General features: G+C 38.5%; 1 protein-coding gene across 3 annotated transcripts in view; it reads right to left on the minus strand.

Moving 5' to 3' along the window:
- Positions 1-518: 518 nt before the first annotated feature.
- FOXN3 (forkhead box N3) overlaps positions 519-26227 on the minus strand; it is a 170432-nt gene continuing 144723 nt past the window's right edge. For all 3 annotated transcript variants that reach the window (XM_089522374.1, XM_089522373.1, XM_089522372.1), the window contains 2 exons: positions 19331-19439; positions 519-8499 (listed from right to left, as the gene is read on the minus strand). In XM_089522374.1, the coding sequence (XP_089378500.1) occupies positions 7932-8499; positions 19331-19439 (677 nt within the window). In that variant the 3' untranslated portion in view covers positions 519-7931. The remainder of the gene's footprint in view (positions 8500-19330; positions 19440-26227) is intronic.

Genomic DNA, 26227 nt, shown 5'->3' on the forward strand with positions numbered 1-26227 from the left:
TTAAATGTTATGGAATTCTGGGATTTCTACAGTGCAACCTAGGTATCCAAGTGGAATCTGTTCCAGACCAGCATCACCCAACAGATACCCAAATCTGCGGATGCTCAAGCCCGCATTGTCCCTAATGGCAATGTGGTCCATGGGGACAACGCAGGCTTGTTGTGGATACTGAGGTCCCACTGTAGCTTGTTGTGGCACCAGAGATCTCTGAGAAAGCTAAATCTGCCACAAAACTACAAATCCTGGCATCTCACAGCATTGAGCCATAGCAGTTAAAGCTGTATCAAAACGGTATTAATTCTGCAGTTCAGATGCAGCCTCAGCCAGAATAATTTCCTCACGCCATTCTTGTTTGGCCTATTTATTTCGGCTATTTCTTGGGGTGATTTTTATTCAGTAAGAATATTTTTAATTGGGCCCCTACTTCAGTAGCATTGCCTGTCTCAAAGAAGGGCTGCGGAAATGCTTGAAATAAATGAAACAATAAAAGCCACCAACCAAAAGTGCAATTATTCAATTGATGCAACTCAGTAATTTTTATTGCAACTGGAAGACAATACATCACAGAAACTTTATGGTAGGTTTTGGGAAAGTGTTATTTACAATAATAACTGATGAAAGAGTTTGTCTTTGGCAATATGATTACACATCAAGAAACGCAAAATGCAAGTATGCCTAGATCAACTTTCCCCCCCCATATTTCTGGCTGATTGCACTTGCCTTTTTACTGCTCATTTAGGTAAACACAAATACAACTGAACATCACTGTTTATGCCCCATCACAGTTCTCACTGTATGTTAATGAAACTGGCAGTTCCACACACCTAGTACAGCATTTTGTTTTTTTAAAAAGGAATAAAAACAAGAAACAGGAAAAAAAAAGGAAAAATGGCTTATTGCTGTACTAAATTAACCTATTGGCCAGTGAAGGTCTCATGACCCCTAAAGCATTGATATTGTACTTATTGGTCTTTTGATTGCTTCATCACTTTTTCTGCAGAACAAAAATATTTCAAAAATATTACAGAAGAGTATAAAAATGTACAAGTTCATAATGCTTTTCATACACACAGAAATCGTCCCCTAACCCCGTCCCTTCCAACATTTGACACCAAGGCAGAGTGAAGTAGTGAGTGTGTATAATACAGAAGTGGAACCAGAAACAATTTCCTCCCAAAGATAAAACCTGGGGGCAGGGGAGAAGAAGGTAATAAATGAACCTTTTATAAAACACATGAAATTCTCATTCTCAGTAGGAAACCAGGACCATGGGGGGTGGTAATCCAGATTTCAAGCCAAAGTCATAAAAGTCCCAAGATGTAAGATATACCAGCTATATTAGTTATAATCTTGATAAGGAGCAATGACTTTGTAAAAGGTATTGGTAAAGAGTACTGTAATACAAATGCCCTAATCCCATGTAGATCCAAGCCTCAGTAGGAAAGTATATACTGTATGTAAATCCACAATTCATTTTCCCCATTCAGTAGCCAGTTTCATGCTTTTGTGTGGTCTTTCTACAAAACTTGCTTTTTAAAGAAACAAATTTGATGTCTGGGTGGGGGAAATGACTGGATTCAACTCCTGCTGCCCCACAAAAGTCCAACTGGTGAGTGTCCCACTTCTTTTAAAAAGAGCATGTTGGAGAATCCCTTGTTCTTGTGTGTGTGTCCTTTTGGACTGAAGATTTAGGCTGCATCCACACTGCAGAAATAATCTTGGTTGACACTATTGTCGGGGCTCAATGCTATGTAATTCTGGGAATTGTAGTTTTGTGAGACATTTAGCCTTCTCTGACAGACAGCTCTGGTGCCACAACAAACTACAATTCGCAGGATTGTATAGCATTGAGCCATGGCAGTTAAAGTGGTGCTAACCTAGATTATTTCTGTATTGTGGATGCAGTCCCAGTGGGGTTCTTAGCACTACCCTGGTTTTAGCAGAATTGTAAGAAAACTAAACATTTCCCCCTGTATTTCTCTGAAAATACAGTACAGTGAAAAGAAATTTTTTTTTAGATAATACATATATATAAGTAATAGGAATAGTGTCAAAAAAGAGGAAGAATAAGAGGAAGAAGAGGAGAAAGAAGAAAAGGAAGAGGAGCTGGTGGCTTGAAATGATTCATGAATAAGTCTGCATTAAATTTTTACTTTGTGATTTTAAAAGTAGACCAACAAAATACAGCACCATAGACAAGAGTTTATTAAAATAATTCTTTTGAGGAGGTGTAGTATAGGAGCTGGGATCCGTGAAGCAAATTGTCTGTTGAACTGTTGAAAGATTGCACTGATAGAATAGCACTGGAAAGCAACTGCATATATGATTCTATGCTTTAATTTCAGATAATGAGTATCAAAAAGGATACCTTTTTCCTACCAAGAACAAAAGTAAGGGGGAGGGAGAGGGTTATAACAGGAACTAGAACAAAGTTCATACAGACGGTGGCACAGAATATTCTGGAAATACTTATAAAATCCAACTTTTAAAAAACACAATCAAAACAATAGATTGATTTATAGGAAAAACAAAATGGTGTTGTTCACAACAGCTTTTAATTCTCTACAGTAGAAAGCAAGAAGGTGGCCCAAGGTTGGCGGAAGGTTATCACTGTAGCAAAATATTAAGTAATATTCATATAAACAATAAAGTTATTTAAATTAGATCACAGTGCTGCATTTATGTGCATAACAGTGTTTTACAAATTTCAGAGAAAGTTGTAAAAAACAAATCCACGCACTTAATTACTACTCAACCAAGAGAATAAATGGCTCTGGATCTGAGGATAGAAGGATATTTTAAAAACAAAAACAATAACCAAAACACTTAAAACCTGGAAATGACTTACTCAGCAGCCAAACAAATGAGTCTCACCTTGCTAATTTTCTTGTTGAAATCAACTTTTTTATATGCAAAAATGTATTTATTAAACTATTTCAGGCAATTCACATCCCAATAATTTGTATTACTGTGTGCACTGCAGCATTTTAACAGAAGTGCCTACATTTTACAAAGTAAGTTATCTGGCTTCCAAATCACCTTGCTAGTATCCAATTCAAAGGCAGATGGCCTGAGTGAGTGGAAAAACAACTACTTGCAAGTGTTAACAACTGACCTAAGGGTCACAAATCAGTATTGTGCTACCATTTTGTATGCTTTAAGGTTCCCTCTTTCAAAAAAGTAATAATTGTAATATGAGGATGTGCTCACCTTAGCCCTAATCCAAAAGCTTTCACTGTACACATGGACCTCTGTGAGAAAGAACATAGAAAACTGAATTCTTCCCCCACTATTTTCAAAATGGCAGTGACAGAGAGGAACAGAGTCCATCACTCACCAAAGAGTGAATGGGAATAAGAACATCAGTGCAGCAGAAGTCTATGAAGGACTCAACTGGTTTAATTTCACTTTGGCATCATGGAACAGAAATATAGCACCATGGAACATAATGCTGGGATTACTGACCTAAGTCAAAGTGCTAGTCCCAAAAGGAGTAGACTGAATGAATCAGCAGGATTTATGTAAATATAGAATTACTATTCAACAATTGAGTCAGTAGGTGTAACCTAACTGAGACTAGCAATTAAATTTAGACAATTTATTATTTTCTATATTATTATTAGTTATTAATATTATTATTGTTACAGATGACAAGATTTTTTTGTGAAGGGAAGAAGTGGCTGTATGAGAGAGAAGCCAAGATTTCAGCACCTTCCATAATTTCAAACAGTTTGAACTATGAATTAAATATTTAATAAAGAAACTTAAGTGACACATTTTTTACAATGCTCTCCTCCCCAATTTTAACCCAATATCTCATTTTGGTAGAAAGATTAATTGTGATTACAGTGCCAGCCTTATCTTGTCTGAGTTGGAGTGGTGGTGGGAGAATGAAATTGGTACTTCTTGAGTGTTTCAACCAAGGAGCCTGTGATGTGGGGGTGCATGGACAAATTGACAACATGCGGTTCATGGAGATGTTGGGTGGAGGGGGAAATCTGGTCTGCCACTTGAACTGGTTTCCCACCCCTGTTGTAAACACTACACATTTAAATATTAAATATTCACGTTACCTTTTGTGACATCCACAATGGGACAGTTCTTCCACTCATAGATGATAATCCCCGCAATGAAACCCAGGATGAAAATGCACATACAAATACTGTACGATGTGAATGTGGATCTGAATATTTGGCTCTGTATTACCTGCAAAAAGCCTGCATGCTCAAGGACTTTCAGATATATTGGATAAATTCGTGTCCTTAAAAAAAATCTTGTTTTTTTTCTTCCTGGAAGGCTGAATCTTGTTACGTATTTTCCTAAGATCCATTTTTTCAAAATGTTCAGTGCTGGTATATTTTAAAAGCATTTTGAGGGCAGTCCCATTAAGAAAAACTGGGAAATAGTAGCAGTAAAACAAAATGCTACAGTAGAAAACAAATGAAACCGAATTATTATACACAAAACATTTTTGCTAGTAAGCACTGAATCAGAAGGAACTACTAAAATAATTTGTATTATTCTAGTTTTACACTTTGTACAGACAAAATGAACGAATGGTGTGTTTCCAGTCAAAGGAAAGCAAGGCAGACTAGAAGGGGATATGAATTGTATGAAATGCTTTCAAGGCATGAGACATCAAGTCATATTAAAGTTTTCCTCTGTAGAAACCTTGTCAAAAGGAATGGCAGTAATGAAACCAGACCTCCACTTCATTTCCAATGGGATGAGGAGAATATAATCCCAAGGGGACTGTCCTCCCTGCATGCATATGGGGAACAGGTAGGTACAATGGCACTTGAATCTGTATCGTGACTTGAAGTGTACCTGTCCAATATCAGTAGTGTCCAGGTATATTTCTTGGAAGATAGGCAGGCAGAATATAGGGCTGTATTCTGAATCCACATCTGAAATCTTGAATTTCTAGCCACTGGGGCAAAGGAGGCAAGAGCTTAAGCAAAGCCTATCTGGATGAAGAATTGTGGCCCAATACAAAGCCATCATTCTTGCCAAGTCCATCATTCAGCTTCTGTTGATCAGATTCAATTAGCAACCCAGAAGAGGATTGAGTCACAATATAGACTTCTACTGAATCATACCGATAATCCACTGGTGCTCTGTATACAGCACAATAGTTACTGAGTGCAATAATACTGTCAATTAAGCAACTATAATCAGAGTTCAGTATCCTCCCAGGTGTTAATGTACAATCCTTATGGTGGCATATTGTTTTCATTCCCCTAAACAGGCAAAAACATATTTCCATATCTCATAAGATTTGCTATGCCCTGATCTTCCTCCATGGTAATATGAACAAGGATATGTATATGGCACTGTTGTACAGAGAGAAAACTTGTTAGATTTATTGACACGGTTTCTTTTCTCTTTAGTTCTATGAAATGTTATTGTTCCTTTTTAGGTAAGTGTTATGGGGGTGGTGTAGTGGTGTGTGGACAAAGGTGGATATTGAATTCTTCCTATCTTTGTCTACATGTAAAATGTATTGACAAAACCAGTAAACCATGATGAAATTGCCGATGGACCAAATCTCATTTGACACTCCATATTTCATAGATCTGTTAACTCTGTATGCACTGCATGGAATATAATTTTTATATCAGCTAAATGGTATTCCTTAAAATGTTTTCCACATTTCTCCTTCCAGCCAAAACACCCCAAGGCAAAATACCAGCTCCCCAAAACAGCATAACTATTGCCACCATTTCCATTAAGCATTTCAGATCCAACAATACATGCTTGCATATACTTAAGGGATTTCTTTGCCCTTCCAACTGCAGCCTCTTCTGCCACCTTTGCTTCAGAATGTCTGGCAGGCAGATAGGGGATGAGGCCCTTAAAACAAACTGGCACACATGCCAGCCCCTTGAAAGCTTTGAGTCTTAAAGTCACCTCAAGCTTATGGCCTATGATACCAATGTTTTCTAATAGAAGCAAAGCAAAACAAAATAAAATATGGCCTTATTGCAAAGCTTTCAATCCATTTATAGGATTGTGCACTGCAAAACAGGTATGGTCATAAACAACAAGTCAGTTCTTCCACACACATTTGTAAATTCACCCCGTCAACATAAATATAAGCCCTTTCATTACTTGTTCCCACATGGCAGATGAGCAGAGTTGTGTGGTCATTGTCTCCCCTCAAACAAAACTCCATGTTTTCATCTCTCCCCAGCCCTCATACAATTCAGTGTCTCTGCATGGAGACTTCATCATACACACTCACTACTTGCCTTGCCCTCAAAATTATTGCGTAATGTTAATACACATAAAGACAAAGAAAGGACAAACGTTTCAAAAAACAGAGAAGTAGGGGGAGGGGGCTGAATGTGCAGACAAGGCAATAAAATTCAACCATCCAAGCCCTACCCGAGCATGAAGTTTTATTTTTAATATTGCAGAGTAAGTTCCCCAACAGTCAGTATTTGTCCCTGAAAAAGGTTAAACCTTAAAAACACCTGCTTCCAAAAAAAGAAGAAGAAAAAAAATGAAAAAAAAAATCCAAAATGAAAACAAAACCCGAAAAAACAAACTAAGCCTAAGGGCTTAAAAATTAGAGGCATAGCCTTTTCTCTATTCTTCTATATTTATATGAAAATAATTCATGCTTCATGCTAAATACATTATTTACCTTACAAGAACTTTTGTTATCTTTGAATTAAAAAAGGGGTTTTTATTTTTTACTCCCAAGCCCCTCCCAGAAAGGAATCCATGCAATGTGGATCAGAGTTTGCTACAGTGGTTACAACTGGAAATATATTGTCATTTTTTGCAGAGATGAATTCTGACATTAACTGGGTATACCATTTTAGGAGCACATTACAGAGCTCTGTGAAATATTACTTTATCTCTTTGCCCAACCAACATGGATTTGTTTTTTGAAAGAAAAAAAAAGTATATAATACTAGTGGCAGGTTTTGTAGCATGTTTTCCCCTCTAGTGAGATCAAATATTTGTGATCTATACAAAAGATTTCTTCATTTTGAACCTCCTTAAATATCTACTCATAATTTTCTTTAGACTTGATTGCTTTTCACTCAGGCAGTTAAGAACTCATAGCTTGTTTTCCCATAATATTTTTGCAGGCAGTGCCAATCTTCAGGCTTATGGCTTTTGAAAAAACATTCTTTTAATTTAAATATAGAAGACAGTTAATTGATTAAAGAATATCACTAAACCCTACCCCTCCACCCCTTTCTCCTTATTTCACTGAAACTCATTGCATACACAGTTCAGTTTTCCATAATTTAAAAGTTATTAAGTCTTCACATTATAAGCCATATACAGTACATGAAGCACTAGCAGTTCATTACTGTATGAGCAGCTGTCTATAGTGGCTCTTTCAAGATTTCTATGGCACAACTGCAAGCGAATGCCAGTATATGATCCTTGATTCTGAAGACAATGTCTTGGCCTCCGACTTCTCCCAAAATTCTAGACAATTTCACACATAAATCCAATTATATGGCCTTAAATTAAATTTAAGAGCCTAGCCTGAACAATTTATAAATTATCCAATTTCTTCCAGGTTTAAAAGATTTTCAAGTGCCAAATTTTGTTCATTTCATAATGGTTGGTGACATTGGAGCATATTCCACCATATATTTTTGACAAAGCTGGAGAAAGCAATGGCAAATTTTGGCTTTTACTTTCTTTCTTTCTTTTTTTTTTTGTCTTCATGTAATGAAAAGCTTTTGTAAAATTAGTTGAGTATCAGTATGAGTTCTATGGCTTCAATCTCCTTTAAAAATAACAAAAAAAAAGCATCTTAAGGGTTCCGCAAAGAAACAAACACAAGAGAGAGAGAGAAAGAGGGAAAAGGAAAAAAAAAACTGAACAAAGAATATATTTGTTGATATTGCCACAAATCATTAGAATTCACCTGACGTGCTGAAACAAAATTGTTTGTAAGTTCAATCAATGGATTTGTTCTCGTTTTTTGTGGTGTCCTTTTGCTCTTTCTGCCCCTTCGCCGTCCGATTGGTGATGTTATTCAAACAAGACCGAATTCCTGCTAAATGTAGGAGTGACCCAGCTGCTTCTTTCATTTCCTCATCGTCACTCTCAGGGGGTTTCTCTGTACGTCTCTTTTTAAGAGGCAGTGTGTCACTTGGTACTTTTTTTGCCTTCAACAAATGCTGCCGTTTCTTGTGCTGAGAGGCATACCCACTGTCAGCTAAAGAATCCTTGGTCTCTTTTCGGTTTTGCCTTTTGTCCTCCTCCTCTGCTTCACTATGGCTCTCATGGCTACGGAAGCTAACCTCACTACCCTCGCTACTGTCCCGGCTGCCTTTTGTAGCAAATTCGTAATGGTCATCAGCAGAGGAAGAAGAAATGGAGTCACTGGTGGGTGATGTGCTCCTGTGGTTGGAAGATTTGGCACTGCTATAGTTGTGGTCCTCCTTTGGATCACCGCTAACTACAGGAGAGCCGCATGACTGTTCACTGTCTGTCCGCATCCGGCAGTTTGCTATTCCATTCCTAAAGGAGGGGAGAAGAGAAAAAGCATACCATCAAATTCCTCCCTCAAAAAGAAAAATATTTTTCCATATAGAAATGCTTCCTCTGAATACAAATGAGGCTGCATCCATTCTGCAGAAATAATCAAGGTTGATACCACTTTAAATGCTATGGCTCCATCCTGTGGAATCCTGTGATTTGTAGCTTGTTATGGCACCAGAGATCTCTGACAGAAAAGGCTAAGTGTCTTCCAAAACTACAATTCCCAGAATTCCATATTACTTGAGATCCCATGTTTTTTCTTATCGGGGGCCGGGGGTCTGGAATGGATCCCCTGTGGATACAAAGGGATAACTGAACTGAAAATACCAGTAAATTCATCAATAAAATTCACATATTGATCCAAATAGCTTCTGTACTGTAGAAGAAACAGAGCTTACGTGCATAAGGAAGGGGTTTGTTTATACAGTTGCCCCTCCTTTTTCATGGGGGATCCATTCCAGACCCCCTCGCAAAAACCTATATTGCCTATGTTTAAGCCCCACTGGCTTAAATATAAGTGTGGGTGCGCCCTCCATTCATTCTCCCTCCGTTCGTCCCTTGTGCATAAGCGAGGGACGTGGGTCCAAAGACCGCAAGAACGGATGGAGGACTGTATATTGGACAGTATAAAGAGTAACCAATTGTTCCAAAATTCATTGATCTTGTCTGTTTTGCACTGTTCAACTCATACATGTTAACTTTTCCACTGGTATAATCTCTCAGACTTTATTCCAACAGCATTCTATATTTATATTTCCCCCCAAATATTTCAGTTTTTAGGCACTACTCCTCTAGCGGTGATTAATTTTTATGTTGTAGCCTATAGGCATCAGATCCCATCCTGCAGGGCTAAACAGGATCAGCTCCGGTTAATACTTCGATGGGAGACTGCCAAAAAATGCCAGGTTATACCAGACTACATTTCAGATGAGGGAACTGGCAAAACTACCTATGAGTATTTCCTAAGAACATTTTATGAAATCCATGGGGTCACCATATGTTGACAGGCAATTTGAAAGCACATACATACATACATATACAAAGCATATACATGCGCCAATGAAAGTTATTAAAACAATAAACCATTTATAAAGTTAAAACTACTAAAATTCATTAGAAGACTATATACAAACCAGGAAAACAGCAAATGGCACCACTAAAAGTCAATTCCAGTCAGTTTCTAAAAGCCTAAGGCCCTATTTCCATTTTCATTTAAATCAATGTGTGATTCGCCTTCGCTTTATGTTGGTGAATCAATTCCAAAAGGTCTGTCATTCCTACTATGAAAATGGATCTTTTCATTATCCCCTTGTAATCTCTTCTCTTTTGGCATGATTGTCATCCTCACTAGTTTGCACCACTTCAAAATGCATGTCAGTCATCTGCACAACATTGGAGATGTAAGCGGCAACCCAACTTGGGAACTATATATATATTTTAAAAAAACTGATAGAAGATTCAATTCATTGGTTTTGCAACTACTTGCCTCACTGAGCTGCCATCAGCCCAATAGCCCGACTTGCTGCCTGAGTAATTGCAAGTAGTTACAAACAAATGAATCAAATCTTCAATGTATTTTTAAAAAAATCAAGCGCCCATAGATCACACCACAGCACTAAGGCAGTGCGGGGAGGGGGGAATGGTGGATCTACCAAAAACTGAGGAGGGATGGTAAACACCTCTCTGCCATTAGTCTGTTCCCTCCAGAATGATGTGATTCAGATTCATCATTCTCACTTGTTGAACATACTTAGGAATCAATTTTTTTTCAAAATAACCATCAAAGAACTAGTGTCAGGAATGAGTTTTTTGTGTTTGCCTAGCTTCATCGTGACTGAAATCGATCACAGCGGGATTGGAACTAGTTTCTAATGGGAATGACGATCATATAACCCCATCAGCAATTCGCTTTAAATCACAGTGGAAACGTGGCCTAACAATATGAGAATGTTCTTAACTTGCTTGCAGAAGAAGAGCAATGAAGGAGCCATCCTGGCCTCCATAGGGATCGAGTTCCAAAGTCTGGGGGCATCTACTGAGAAGGCCTGTCCCTTCTTCTGACCAACAAGCCTGAGAAGGTGGTTGGACAGAGAGCCTCTACTGAAGTTATTCATCAACCTACCAAATTTTTCTGTTATAAACGCTTTGTTTATTTATGAAGAGGGCCAGCATGGCATAGTCTCAATTGGTGGAGACTCAACTCTGGAGACCAGCATTCAATTCCCAGCTGGGCCATGAAACCACTGGGTGACCTTGGGCAAGTCTCATGCTCTCAGCCTGAGGGAATGGCAATGACAAACCTCCTCTGAACAAATACTGCCAAGAAAACCCCATGATAGTTTTGCCTTAGGATTGCCGTAAGTTGGAAACGACTTGAAGGCACAGCAAGACCAATAACAGTTATGAAAAGAAAATACAGTGCACCCTCCTCTTACGTGGGGATCCATTCTGAGTCCCTCTGCGTAAGGGAAATTCTGCATGTGCTGGAGCCCCATTGGAAGCCACGGGCGTGTACCCCATTACTTCTTTCAGGGCATGCGATGGGCTCTTCCGGTGCAGCTTTTAGCATATGCATATGTGAGTGCGCCATACACAGCTTTCAGCATATGCTGAAAGCTGCGTATGGCGCGCTCGCGTAAAACGCGAGCGCACTGTACACTAATCATGAAAGGACAAGGTCAAGATGGAGGGGAGAGCAAGAAGACATGGTGTGAAGAAGTGGTAAATTTACTGCTTTTATAGCCGTTTCTTGGAATTAATGATAATAACTAATCCAGGCTTCAGTCATCTGTCAAGAAACCACAGTCACTGTCTATGCCAGCTCATTTATGAGAACTACATAACTATTCTTATTGGAGATACTGTCTCAACTCTTTCTTCAAAAACATCCTTCAAATCATGTTTGGGAGGAAGTGGTGCTTGCAGAATTTAGAGGGGTTTGGACTACAGTTCCCTAAATCTTCTATCCAGTATGGCCACTGATAAACTGCTGGCTGGAAGTATGAACCACTGAAAGCAAATTCATTCTTTTATTTCAGTGATGAGTAGTCAATTAAGTTAAGTTCACTCGAGTTGAGTTCAATTCAAGAGAGTTCTACTCAGGGGAGTTCAGTGCAGAAGAGTTGAGGGGGAGTGTAGGAGAGGTGAAGAGATTTGAAAGGAGTCAGGGGGAAAGGAGAGAAGGCTACTGAATGGAAGAGAAAGTGTACTGGCAATTGTAAAGAGGAAACTGTGAAATGCCTGCAACTGTAATATTTATGATACCCTACCAGCTTGGAATGATTCTACCTAAGTTACATTCTTGCTAAATATTATTCAATAAAGTCAATGTTTATTTTTTAGAACAGAAGCCTCTGCCTTTGTGAATTCTAAACCATATAAGCACATAAAAACATGCTACCGAAGATAAAATTTGTGCAAGTTTTCAGGGGCTTAGTGGTAGTGGGGAATAAGCCATCACATTTTTTTGTGGTGGTTGAATGTTTTGGGCCATTTTAGAGTGTTGGGGTCTCCAGGGGAAGCTTTAGAGGTCACAAAAGAGCCCCGAGGGCCTACACTGGTCCATGGGCCCTACCCTTTCTAAAATCCCTATTTGTTCTATTTGAGCAAAAATGTGCAAGAGATTTCCAGATCTCTTAAACAGACAAGGGCCAGCATCTTCTTTGTGACGTATGCTCATGGCTCAAGAGTGCAATGTCTCCTCTTTTCTCCCCAGATGCAAACTCATGTCAGATGGTGCTGGGATCACCTTGGCCCCCTTTACTGGCTGTGGAGATATTCTTTGGTGCATTAGCTGCAGTTGCACAGGGGGACAGAAGGAGAAGCCCAGTATCCTGGCAGAAATTTACACTCTGAGCATTCATAGGGGATCTGAACAAATATGTTACATTTGTTGAGAGTAGGACAAGGTAGGAGAAGCAGTAAAGCTAACTTGATGCGAATGTCATAGTGCCTATATGATTACTGGTAGTCCTAAGGGGGGGGGGGGGAATGGAGATCTACAGACATTCTAATTAGACTGTAGCAGGAGGTGCAGTAGTTTCAGGTTACAGCTTGATCTAACTAAAGACTGTCTGGAACAAGAAAGTAAAGAGGAAGCTGATCCAGCTTTTCTATGTTACTTTGGAAACAAAATACGGGAACACACAGACTTTTGGTCTAATCCAGAATAGTCAATTTTATGTTTAGTGGGTTGCCCTTTGTATGTTTTGGAGCTTTACATGCTAAACAGTGCAAACTAAGGTATAGTATGGTCTCAGTTGAACCATCCTCTCCATTCAGGTACAGCAGTGGGTCACAGTTTAACACTGTATGCACGAATAGTCAAAAGCTTCACCACATTTGATTCTCCTTTCATGCAACCTGAACTGTAAATCTTCTAAATGCAGTCAATGATAAATCACTTGCCACTGTGTCTGAATAAGGCAAAGTATGGCTTTTTCACTAGTGAAGCATCATTCAGAGTGGCACCACAGCTAACTCTAAATGAGTTAGTATTGTACAGAAGAAAGCAGTGTTAGACCACTCCCAAAGCCCTTTACACCTTGAAAAACCAATGATGAGGCAAACCAGAATAAAACATGAGATAGTGCTGGAAGATGAGCCCCCTAGGATGGACGCTAAACCAATTACCATAGAAGAGGACAAGCACTGTGCCTAATGATGTAACTGAACTCAAGCCAAAAGAACATTCAGGTGTTGAGATGTGCAGTGATAGAAAGAAAAGTCTGAAGCTGTACAATGTGCGTAGTATACTTACAAAAGGGAAAGGAAGTAGGAAAATAGTGTGCTACACTACAGGCTCTGAATTTTCAAGACCTCAGCAGGGGAATTGATGACCCTAGAGATCTCTCATTTATAGGGTTGCCATAAATTAAAGATATTTGATGGCAAATAATAACAAAAACAACTTTGCCACTGCAGTCAAATCTGGCAAACTGTACCTCACAAAACCAGTTTGATGAATTCTGACACATGATCAAAATATGGTATACTTTTTACAAACACCACATTGTGTGAGTCTTCTAGTTTACAGCTGTTCCTATGCATGGACTAAAATGCAGCTTAGTTTTATATCTAAAACCAATACTGATAAATTGCTTTCTGTTGATGATCATGTTATACTTCTCAAATAACAGAATCACCAATGCATACATATAGGAAAGTCAAATTTTCAAGACTAAAAGCTTGGTACTGAGACAATTTTCTGAGAAATAGAGGTAAACACAAATATTTAAAATTCTCACTAAACTGCCATCTTTTCTTACTCAGTAAAATGCAATTTTTCTTGGACTTCAGGGGGTAGTTTATGATCCCTAAATTATATGCAAAACCCAGCAGGAGAAAAAAAGACAAAGACAAAGCTCTCTCAATTATTAATAGCTAAACGCACTGCCATTCATGATAGTGTAGCAAGCCAGCTGCATTTGCTGTGTGGTGGTGTCACCACTGCAGGGGTTGTCATTAAACGATGCCAAATGCTTAAGAGAAGAAGTCATCCATATTCAAAACAATTGTATGGTGAATTTATAACCAGCTCTTTCAAATCATTCATTAAAGAGGAAAGGAGTGCTGCCTTTGAAGTGGCAGCTTTCTGAAGCTCAAACGTCTACATTCTGACGACAGAGGCTCAAAATTGCCACAATTTAAGAAAAAGCACTGATGATTTATTTATTTTCTTACTTATTTAACTAGATCTAGAATATAGCTGGAGTGATGCAACTCAGTCAGGAGCACATGTGGTATGCCCTTGCATGACAGAAACAAGAACAGTCCTATTTCAGGGAAATAAACTGCATACAATGTGTAGAAAGTTACATAGCCAGGCAGACTCTTTAATAAAGAATGAGGCATTGCATGCTTTACAAACTAATTTGCACAAATGCACACACACACACGTATGTGTGTTTGTACAATTTCTTTCCAAACTTGCTTGGGCAGTAAATTTTTATATCCTTTTAAAAACTATGTTGTTTCTTAAATCCAAAACTGGACTATCTTTCAAATAAGTGGATAATTTGCTTGTCATTACAAAAGACAGACAACAGCAAATGGAGACTTCAACCCAGATCCAAGGAACTGAGAAAGGACAGAACAGCAGGAAGTCACTTCCCTTTTGCCAAGTTCATAGGGGTCCACCCCTGCACCTCCCACTGAGCTTAACAGATGAGGAGCGGTGGCATCATGGATCACCTGTTCAACCATCAGGATGGTAAAGGGGAGGGGGTGCTCCACTTTAAGAATATGGATGATCTGCTAGATGGCATCCAGCCAGGGTCTTGATATGGGGCATTCCCCACTGTGTTCTTAAAACTGTCTACAGATTGTTTATAGGACATGGCCTAATATCAAAGATCAGGCCACTTGTTTTCATCTAGCCCAGCAGTTCTACTTCAAAGCCTCACATTTATACATACCATTCTCTTTCACACAGTCTGCCTCTAAAATCCTCTAAATGCAGTCAACAACAAGGCACAACATGCTATTGTGCCTGAACATGGCAAAGTATAATTCGTGGACAGGATCTTTCCCATCATGACTTACCCAATCTTTTGAATGGGAGATAGTGGAGACTGAATTTGGCACCTGCTGAATGCAAAGCATGTGGTTCTGTAACTGAGCTACAGCATTTCTTCACTGGATCTAAAAGAGTACGTTATGCTATATCTCCCCCGCCTCATACGGAAGAATTTAAAAAAAAAAAGAACTGAGATTTTCATGAAATGCAAGTATGGTGCCACATGTCAAACATCACTCACTATTCAGAATAATTATTGTGAAAATTTTAGATTTAGGAAATTAGTAACTTTATCACCTGATATTTTACCCACATTTCTATGCAGAAGTGTAGTAAAGTTTCCATTTCAAAGTAGCAGAAGTGTTTCTCAGGCACTTCTGGTACTAAGGGAGTAAATTAAGATTAAACAGTATTCCCTCACATAATCAGGTCCTTTCCCAGAGGATCAATGCATTCACATCAATCCAACTAAGTCCGTTGTACTACTGGCAGGAAAAACATACAGGAGGGATTTTAGAATCATAATTATACATGCACATCACCACTACATGCTGCAAATAAAAAGGCTTTGTCTTTGATCAAAAGACATGTAGCATTGCTACAATGGTGTGTGCAGTCAATGATAAGAAAAGTTCAAGACGGAGTACCTTTGTATTATTATTGTGTGTGCTTTTCACATTGAAGCTTTGATAATTTTTCACTGAACAAGTAGTACTCTTTTAATTATCTGGTATTATTTGTTAACAAAAAGAAAACAAAACAAATACATTCTGATGTGGAGTTGAAGGCTTTCATGGCCGGCATCCATATATTTTTTTTGCAGGGTTTTCGGACTATGATTCTCAGATTCTCTGAAGATGCCAGCCACACATGCTGGCGAAACGTCAGGAAGAAACTCTTCGATAACATGGCCACATAGCCCGAAAACCCCACAAAAAATACATTCTGACTTTCTTGAGAAGCTGGAATCACTCACAGATGATATGGCAGGAAGATCTGCACATCTGGCACCTATACTATGCACTGCCTTGCTTCACTGCTATTGGCCAACAATACCATTTTTAAAAAAGCATATGAAAGAAAACAAAAAATGATTTCATTCCTAGAGGTTTTTTTTTTTTGTTTTTTTTTGCTTATTTATGAACTAGTGCTCAGTAAATGTGATGTCAAGACACAGGAGGCAATCCTTAGCAGTGGGCAAGCAACAAAGCCCCTGAGAAAATTATCCCCTTTTTGCCAAATGAAAAGTGAAACAGGAGCCTGGAAGCAGTGGTCTTGAGAGTCCTGTTGATAAGCCGGGGGTATGGCTTATCAAAAACACCCTCTCTTCCAACTTAGGCTCTTACTTTTTTATTTTAAATGTATTTGATACTAATGAGTTTTCATTAGACACTGATGCTCAGTAATGTGGAAAGCAGTAGGAAAAAAAGGCAAACAGTGCTACAGGTGGATTGATTTTGACAAGGAAGCCACATCTCTGAATTCACAAGACCTGAGCAGCACAGTTGACAACCAGGCTCTTGGAGATCTCACATTCACTGAGGTTGCCATAAGTCAAAGCTGACTTGATGGCAAATAACAATAATGATGGTTCTATATGGCCCATTGGCTAAAGCTCTCTGGGACATCTGCAAAACAAAGGTGAACACCATACAATATAAAGGTATAATGGACCCTGAAACAAATTAAAAATGCCCACAAAGTGAAAAGTGCAGTGAAAGTAAATCCAACAGCAGAACAGAACAGCTGTGCAAGGATTTTAAAAAACCACCAACATCTAAAAGCCTAGGAGAATAATGAAGTCTTCACCTAGCATTGAAAAGATTACAATTAAGGGAGGGAACAGATGGGGAGGAAGGGGAGGGTTCAAACAACCCCCTTCTGAAGACAGATTGGGGCCATGACAAACATATGTTATGGCCCCAATCCAACTTGAACCCAGCCCAAAAAGGAGTGGCAAAGATCTGCTCCCTTTTGTGCCATGGAAAAGCTGCCATTAGTGGCTGTGTTCTCTCAAATAAAAAAAGTGTTTTTTTATTTGCTGTTTTCCCACTTTTACAGGGGTCCTGTGCCCTTAGAAACAGTGAATGTGGAGGGTCCACTGTACTTTATTTCTCATTTTTTTCTACCTTTGCTAGTGAAGGGGATGAGTAGGCATGGAGTGTCCAAGAAGCCATTTTCCACCACACAATTTATATCATTCCGCTGTATATATCAATACAACAACCCTGTAAGATCAGTCACTATTATTATTCATAACAGTATAAATAGGAGTATGCCAAGGGATCCTGAAACACTTTTGAGACTAACTGCATGAAAGAAGTTGTAGCGTAATCTTTTGTAGGCTTGGTTTACTTCCTTGCTTCCGAGGAAATATTAGATGCTACAAGATCCCTTTGCATACTGATATTCCACACTAACATGGCTATGTCTCCCCAGTACAAAGAAGAAACACGGTACTAAGGCTAAGAGAGAGCGAGAACGATTTGTGTGAGGCCACTTAATGAGTTCACAGAAGAGGCAAAAACAGAGGCTTAGGACTTCCTGATTCAAAGCTGAGTCTCTTAGATTTCTGTTGTTGCTGCTGAGACCAGCTGTCTTTGGTTTCCTCAGCTGTTAACTAGTTAGTATTCCATCTGGAACTGTTTCATCAAGCTACCTGTGTTTCCCAGATGATAAGAACTGTGACTATAACATGTGGTGCATGAGCTTGCCTTTTCTTCACCTCTTTCTTCACCTCTTGTTCCTTGTGTATCATCTCATCTAGAGTCTAAGCTTCAGAGCTGCTTTGCTAAGCTGCCTTACTATGAATGTTTTCTTTCTTGGCTATAGACAGAATTAAAATGGTTTAAAAACATGTACTAGTACAGTAACCACTGAGCTACAGCAATGTCTAGTCTTATGGGGAATGTTAACATGAGGTGAAAACCCCATGCAATTATTCTGTAGCTATTTGTTTTTATTATGCCTGCACAAAATGGTTTGCATTATTATTATTTTTTAAAAAAATATTTGAATAATTTGTATGGGTTTACATTTCTGAAAAGCAGCCTAAAATGAAGAAAATAATGGTGACAAAGAATGGTGTGAATAAAGTAAAAATCAGAACTGTCAATCCCTTCCCATTTTCTGTTGAGTAACTTTAGTGCAAGATAAGAATGAGTCACACCACTAAAAATAGTGTATTTCCATTTACAGATTAGTCCAAACAAAAGATCTATTAATGTGGTTTAAGCCAAAAGGACAACAGCAGCATAATGACATAATCTCCCATGGCTAATCTTTCCTCATGTCAAGTGGCAAATTTGTCTTGGTTTTAGCATTTTTGAATAAAACACATTATCCAAACAACCCCCACCCTGTTGCACCTTGGGCTGGACACCGGAAGGTGAAATGATTGTACAAGATCACTTACTAATTGGCTCAAGGGCCAGCAGCCAAGTGAGCATGTACAGAAACTAGGAAACAATGCAATTAGTTCAATGAATTGCTGAAAGAAACGGTTTATAAATGGCTTGAATGGGATCCAACTATGAAATTTTATGCAACAAAAGATAAAAACCAAACAAGTGGATTTCAGCATGTTGGTCAAATATTTAGCTAAAAGCTAAAAAAAAAAAAAAAATCCAAACAAACCTTGCATTATTCACATGCTGCAAGCACAGAAAAAGGCATTAGTGTGTCGATAAATTATTGTGATCAAAAAGACTGCCTGCATTAAAGCATTTCACCAATGGTAAACCTAAATTGTGTGAATGGCAAACAAGATCAAAATCTAAGACTGGAGTTAAAACTTCCTAAAATCTATGAAATTATAGATGTGGAAGCTGGTGTTTAGTCCTTTGTCAAAGATAACGAATATTTCTGTGAGAATAGCTTGCTAGACTCACCATTTGACAAAGAGATACGTAAGTGTGGGATAGATACATTTATCTGTAGGCTGTTGAATGTTTTGCATGAATCTGACAAGTTGCTTTAACTTGTGTGTTGCATGGTGCACAATCATAGAGTAAAAAAAAAAAATCTCTCTTGGTCTCACTTGAAATGGAAATAAACAACCAGCACTACTGGGTAGGGTGGACTATTGGTTAATCTGTCTTGATGCGTTCTATATTAGTGGCAAATTTATCCAAGCCCTTCTCATTTCAAGGTCATCTGGGCAATTGTAGCCATAACCGTAGAGATAACAGGAATCATGCAGGGTTTCATTAGGTAGCAATCCAAATAAGTAGACAGCAGTGGCACACAGTTTAAAGCTGTGCCACTGACTCCTCAGAAACATAGCATCCTTACCTTACTGCAGCAGCCATGCTTCCAATAGGGTTTATTGGCAGTGGTCTAACTCCAGGGAAGATTCCTCTACTCAGAATACGAGCTCCATTTTGTATCACTCCTGGGGGAACTGAAGGCAAATCACACAAGCGGGAGAAAGAAAGAGATAAGGAAAACATTAGAAGCATACATAAAAGGAACAATTTAAGCTTTATGTTAAAAAGAAAACAAATGGACTCTAACATTATAAAAAGTTTAGGGAACAATTAAACCTGCAAGTAACATTTCATGTGCAAAATTTAGCCGCATGATGTCATGACAAGCTAATTTAAGGTAACTGACAGACCAAGAGTAAAAGCAGGAAAGTCCGTGGTTCAATATACTCACCATACTCACTATGATAAGGCCTTTTAGTAGATGACACAACACAGGCATCACCAAGTTTTTTATTTTTTAAAGGCTTGCAAATTCAAGTTTTAAAAACACTTGCTTAGAGTTGGGGTATCCACCTGGAAAGCCATCACTAGTCAAAATAGATACTACTGAGCTACTAGAAATCACTGGAGTTCACGAAAATGTTCATCCCTGACTAGCTTACCTCATTCTCCTATCCTCCCACAAGGAAGTAAAAATACTAGCTAAACTTACAGGTCTGTTTGAAGGACCAATGAAATAATGCTAGAGAAATTTGGGAGCATTTATAGTAACCCTGCCTCCTCTTCTGCAATCTGCTGTGTCACCTCCAGAGCTTCAAAATAATTCAGTTAATTTGTTACACCTACTTCGTTAAAATTTTTCAAAATGCTTTAAAAAGTTTGTTATTTTCATTGTTAAACATGAACAATGTTGCATTTGAGCAGTTACTAATGGCTCTTGTGACTTTAATACATTACTGGCCATTTTTAGTAATTAAAAATATTTTAATTTATTAATTTAGTAAACTAATTAACAAATTAAACAACATTCTAATGTTGAACAATTAAATTTCTTTACTATTCCAGTGTTAATGTGGTAAAGGTTTCCCTTTTGACATGAATATCAAGTTGTGACTGACTACAGGGTGCGGTGCTCATTTCTGTTACTAAACCAAAGGAGCCAGCATTGTCAAAGATTACTTTTGTGATCATGTGCTGTTACCTTTCCATCCAAAGTGGTACATATTTATCCACTTGCACTTTTACATGCTTTCAAACCCCTAGGTTGGCAGAAGCTGGGACTAATGATGGGAACTCAGTCCGACACACGGAGCTTGGGAGTTGAACTGCTGACTTTGTGATGGTCAAAGTCAGCAGCCACTGCATCCCATGGCACTGCTAACATAATGTGCTACATGTTTCGGTCCTGTTTCATGCTGCTCTGGATGGTCTCCCAACCTCTCAAGAACTTTTTCATGTGTCACAGTGGTGAGGAAGAATTAGCAGAAATTATTCTCTGTCTTCCTCCAGTGAGAGAGATCCATGGATGGAGTTCCACTCATAGAAACCTGTGATTCAATGCTTTATATATAAAATGTTTTAGATATTTGAGATGTTGTACATCAATGTTGTGTGTTGTTGCGAAGCAAGAAGCTTATGCAAAAAACATAAATAATTTGATCCAGCTAAGAGGAGTAACACTTGAGCATGATCCAAAAAGATAGAAAACCTTCCTCTGTTACTGTGTCCCCTAAAAATGTTGATCTGATATAGAAATGATGTCTTTAAAAGCCAGAGACACATGGGGCCATACCAGGTACACAGCAGTAGTCTCTGTCAAAAGGTGTTCTTCACTGAACTTAACTGGCGGGTGGATCTTAGCACTGAGCCTTTATGAAGGAAAAGCTGTACCTTCTAAACATCAATTTATAATGCTCCTTGAGTTGTATCCCTGTGGGACACATGTGGCCCTTTGCGGGGACAGGTCCAAGTGATGACCTTTAGATCCTCACTGACCTCCCCAAATTTTCAGGGAAAAACACCACTCTGGGTGCATTCACACTGTAGCATTAATGCCGTTTGACTCCACTTTAATTACCATGGTGCGATGCTATGCAATTCTGGAAATTGTAGTTCTGTGAGACATTTAACCTTCTCTGCCAGAGAGCTGTGGTGCCATAACAAACTACAAATCCCAAAATTCCACAGCATTGAGCCATGGCAGTTAAAGTGTTGTCAAACTGAATTATTTCTGCAGTGTGGATGCAGCCTTTGTTCTGCTTGTAACTGTACTTATTAACCTCTCGTTCAAGGGCAACCTCTCCCTGACACTGGGAGTGATGCAACCTCACTTCTTGATGTCCCAGATGACACAACATTATAACGAGGCTCTCTGGAAAGAGCTAGGTTGGGGAGATGCCCCCCTCTGGGCTACACTGCTAAGGAAAGCCCACACTTTCCGTAACAGAAAGCACATCAGATTGTTTAAGCTAGAGCATCAAATTATCACCGAACAGTGCTATCTAATGAGACCTTCTGCATTATATCCCACTTTTTTCATTAGTGTCAACACAACCTTCTAATGTAGCACATGGGAATGTAAATTCAAGGGATCAGAGAATAAAAAGTGTTCTGACTTGAGTGGACATATGTCAGGCGAGCTGTGCATAGGATTTTGGTAATATAAGGTCACAAAAGAGGCACAAATGTAAGATTTAACTTTTAAAATGAAAGAAAATGCACACATAAAATGGAAAAGATCAGCAGTCTAAAGGAAAGGGAAATAAAACAAGGAACTGGAATGAAGGTTGGGAGGGAAATTATGCAGGACAATCAACTTTAGAGAATGTGCTGACAGAATATAGAAGAGACTGGTAACAACAACAACAACCTCTTCTTTTTTCCCAGGTTGTGATTTAAGACTGCTTACACACAGAGCTAAATACAATTCATTCTGCAAAAGTTCTTCTTTAGAGTTTATAGTAATCAATCCAGTCAGAGTCAACCGCCGTAAAACAAACAGTAACTTTATTTTTTTTAAAAAAAAAATCCCTATAGAAATAATAAAGTACACAGTCTAATTAACTTCAAACTCAGTATGGCTACATTAAAGTCAAATACTTGGCAGGCTTTTAACCACTCCTTATCTTACACCCTTCCTTCTGAGTAATACATTCTCCTTTTCCTTAGCCTGGGAGCCCAGGACCAGCACATCTTCATTTTCTGAACTGTTTCTCATCTCTCTTACTCCCCATCAATAAGCAGCAGTTTCACCAGGAGCCAGTCCCAGAGGCTGCTGGGTGTGAGATTTTGACAGAGTGCAAAGGGCTAGACAATACTTCCCTTTGCCCTAACTCAAAAGCAGCATACACACATAAGGCACACTTACATACACATATGTTGCTAACAGAACAATGGTGCATCCTCCATAAATATGAGCAATTAGAGTCCCCTTGCCTCCCCACTCAGGGTGCCATGTTAAATCTTTCCGCATGCCACCTCACATTGTCAAGCTACAGGTGAGGAAGTCCTATAGAAGAAAGTATCTGTGGGGAAAGAATTTGGTGGCAGATTATTTTAAAGGAGGAGGCACTGACCTACTACACTTTAATGTATTGCCCAGTAGCCCCCTCAAAAATTTAATTGATGAGGCAAACATGCTAAGTAGAAACTTCTAATTCACACACAAACATACACACATGTGATGTTGATGTTTTTAGTCTCACATAGTTACTTATATATGTTGTCTCTATAAAATGATTAGGACTATCTACTGTAACGCAACATGGCAAGCCAAAGTTTTGATATATATCTGATTTTAGAGCTTAAGTGTCTACTGAAATTACTCAATACTCTCCACTCCATATTCGGTATAATATGCTAACTGGGACAGGAAACTGTCTTTTTGCAGGCACCATTGGATTGATGGAAGTTCAGCAACAACCATACTAAGTCTATTCTTATAAACAGGCAGCTTGCCAGGCCAGTAAGTGTGTGCGTGTGTGATTTACACCCTACAAGTTGGAAGAAAAAGATTAATGATTAAAGAGACAAAACACAACAATCTGAGCATAGATAGAACTCACCAGCTTATTCACTAAGAACCCCATCTGATGTAATGCCTAACTTAAAAATAAAAACAAATTGTTACAGATTCCTTGAAAGAGAAAGTGCTCATTGATCTTAGCAGACCAAAACTTTTGATCATTGCCCAATCTTTTTCCAGAGTATAAATTGAAAAATAGGCATGCAGAACAACAGGACAAGATGTCAACTAACAAATATTGAACTAAGTGCCTAGGCTGGTACTATGGAGGACACATTGCTGCTGCTAACCAGTGGCACACTCATGGTTTTCCCCAATGATGTATAACAGGTTAACAAAAAGCAGCACAACAGAATTGCGTTTCATTTACTAGGCATCACTGGGGAAATGTAAATCAACAGCAGTCACATGCATGCTGTAACATCTAATTAGACCATATGAATTTACTTTCCTTTTGCTGTTGCTTGCACTTAATGCCAACACACCTGTGAACTGCATAACCTACCAGTGTATGCAATGCAAGCAAAGAGTCATTCATCTTGTGATCCTCACCATACTTCAGATACCAGTTTAGAATCTTAAGTTGATTTCTGAAAAAAAGCTCATAAGAAGTTCTGAGAAAATATCAGGTCAAGCTCATTAAAATGCTTGGTTGCTTATTTGTTTTGCTGTGATTTCTAGCAGATGTTTTCAAGCATAATACCATCACACAACAAGAGGAATCATTTTTGGGAAAGTGGAATTAGGTTAGAGAAAGCTCAGTAAATCTATTCAAAAGAATTCCATGTTCCTCATTTCACAGTGAAGTGTCGCCTCTCGAGGCTTAGGCTTCATGATGCTCCAATTCAAACAGACATCAAACGCCCAAGGGCTGATGCTGAACTGTGCACTACTTTTGCACTAATGACATTTGCTTTATGCAGGTGCAGATGTAACATTCGCAGGCATACAACCACAGTTAAGCAACTGGGGGACTGCCTAAATTCCTTGCTATCCTCCTCCTCATCATCATCACTACCACTATGACAATGCTGCCTTTGTCCCAACAATGGGACTTAAGGCGACTTACAAACTTAGTAAAACTAGCATAGATTAAAAAGATACAAAACATCAGAATTTTTATTTTTAATAAAAATCTATAGTATTAAAACCCTTTAAAATTCATTAAAAGACATTATGTAAAAGCTCAAGACAGTCAATTCCTGAGTCTGACAGAATAGGAAAGTTTTTAGTTGCCAGTTGATGGAAAACAAACAGGAATCATACTTGCTCCCTAGGGCTGCAGCAACCAAGGAGGTTTTCTTTCTTGTTCCCACTAAATGAACATGAAAAGGGTGTATCATGAAGATCTCAGAGCAAAAAAATAAAAATAAAAAAATAAAATAAAAAAAGACTCATATAGGGAGATAGGATCCTTCAAATAGGCTGGACCCAAGCTGTATCTGGCTTTAAATGTCATAACCAGCACTTTGAATTGTGCCAAGAAAAGGACTGGCAGTTAGTGGTGCTCTTGAAACAAGTCCTTCCTGCCACATGACTGTGATTATATATCATATGGACTGTAACAAAGGTTAGAGCTAACTAGAGTTCCTAGTTTACACAGAATTTGAAATCAATGTTAAGTCATTGTCCTGGTTTGCAAGACTATGCCAAGATATAATTAGTGTTATGTGTACAAACAGAACAAGAAAACAATCCACTTGGTTGCTAGCATATCTAGCAACTGACTACCATTTGTGTTAAACCATGTTTCCTGGATTATATCCGAAATTGTGGAATGATCTTCCGGAGAAGATCTGTCTTATTACTTCCTTAGAGTCGTTCAAGAGGGCTCTTAAGATGGATCTCTTCTGATGAGCTTACCCACCTGACCTTGTGTAAGCGTCACCCTCAGACCACTGGATGAATTTACTGCATTACCACTCGACGAGGACTCAGTTTTAAGATTAATTGTATTATTTTTATTGATGTATTTTAAATGTATTTTATATTGATGTGTTTTTTATGTGTTTTAACAGACTGTAATCCCACCTTGATCCATCTGGGAGAGGTGGGAAAATACAAATAAAAATTATTATTATTATTATTATTATTATTATTATTATTAATGATGGACCAGGAATAAGAAAATATAAAGCTGAACTATATTGTTGCCTCTGAGCACTATAGCAGAAGAATTGGAACCCAAAACTGGCTCAGGCTTGTAGAGATGTGTGAACCTAAGACTAAATCCTGCTTTACCCCATTCACTGGGGTTAAGGACATAGAGCCCCATGGAAGTGGAAATAATGTAAATACCCCCTCACCCTGCTAATTTTAATCTGAGAGAATACCTCTCTAGGCTTCCCTAGGTCCTCCAGCACAACTGTATGGCCAACATTTACCAGAAGCTGACCACAGAACTGTGCTGGAGTAGCTACAAATGCCTAGATAAGTGTTCTCTCTAGGAATCTCTAGTTCTTCAAGCACAACTTTTGATATAAGTTGGCCACAGAGTCACACTGGAGGACCTAAATTCCTAGACAGAAAATGTTAATCAAATCTGCAAATAATCAAATCCACAAACGTCAAAGCTGCAAATGTGGAGGGTCAACTGTACATGTGACCTAGAGATGAAAATAATATTTGCAAATCTTTGAACAACAGATGAAAAAGGAGACAATAAAAATGACGAGAAATCTGCACAATGGGAATCTTTGCAGTTCAGCACTATTCTGTGCAAAATCCCAAAATGAAACCATATGTTTTCTTGCACATAACATGACATTTTCTGCTCAGAAAACATGATTTTCTGTAGAGGATGTAAGTTTCCTGCCTAGAAAACATGAAACAGAAACAAAAATATTTTGCAGAACAAGAAATTAATGATGCAACAGCCAAACAATACTTTCTCTTACTCTCTATCTCCTCTATATTTGTTTCACACATAAAAGAATCACTCCAGTGGAGATGATCCCA

Source organism: Sceloporus occidentalis, unplaced genomic scaffold (assembly GCF_023333645.1).
Source record: "Sceloporus occidentalis isolate IW3139 unplaced genomic scaffold, rSceOcc1.0.p SCAF_4, whole genome shotgun sequence".
NCBI lineage: Eukaryota > Metazoa > Chordata > Lepidosauria > Squamata > Phrynosomatidae > Sceloporus > Sceloporus occidentalis.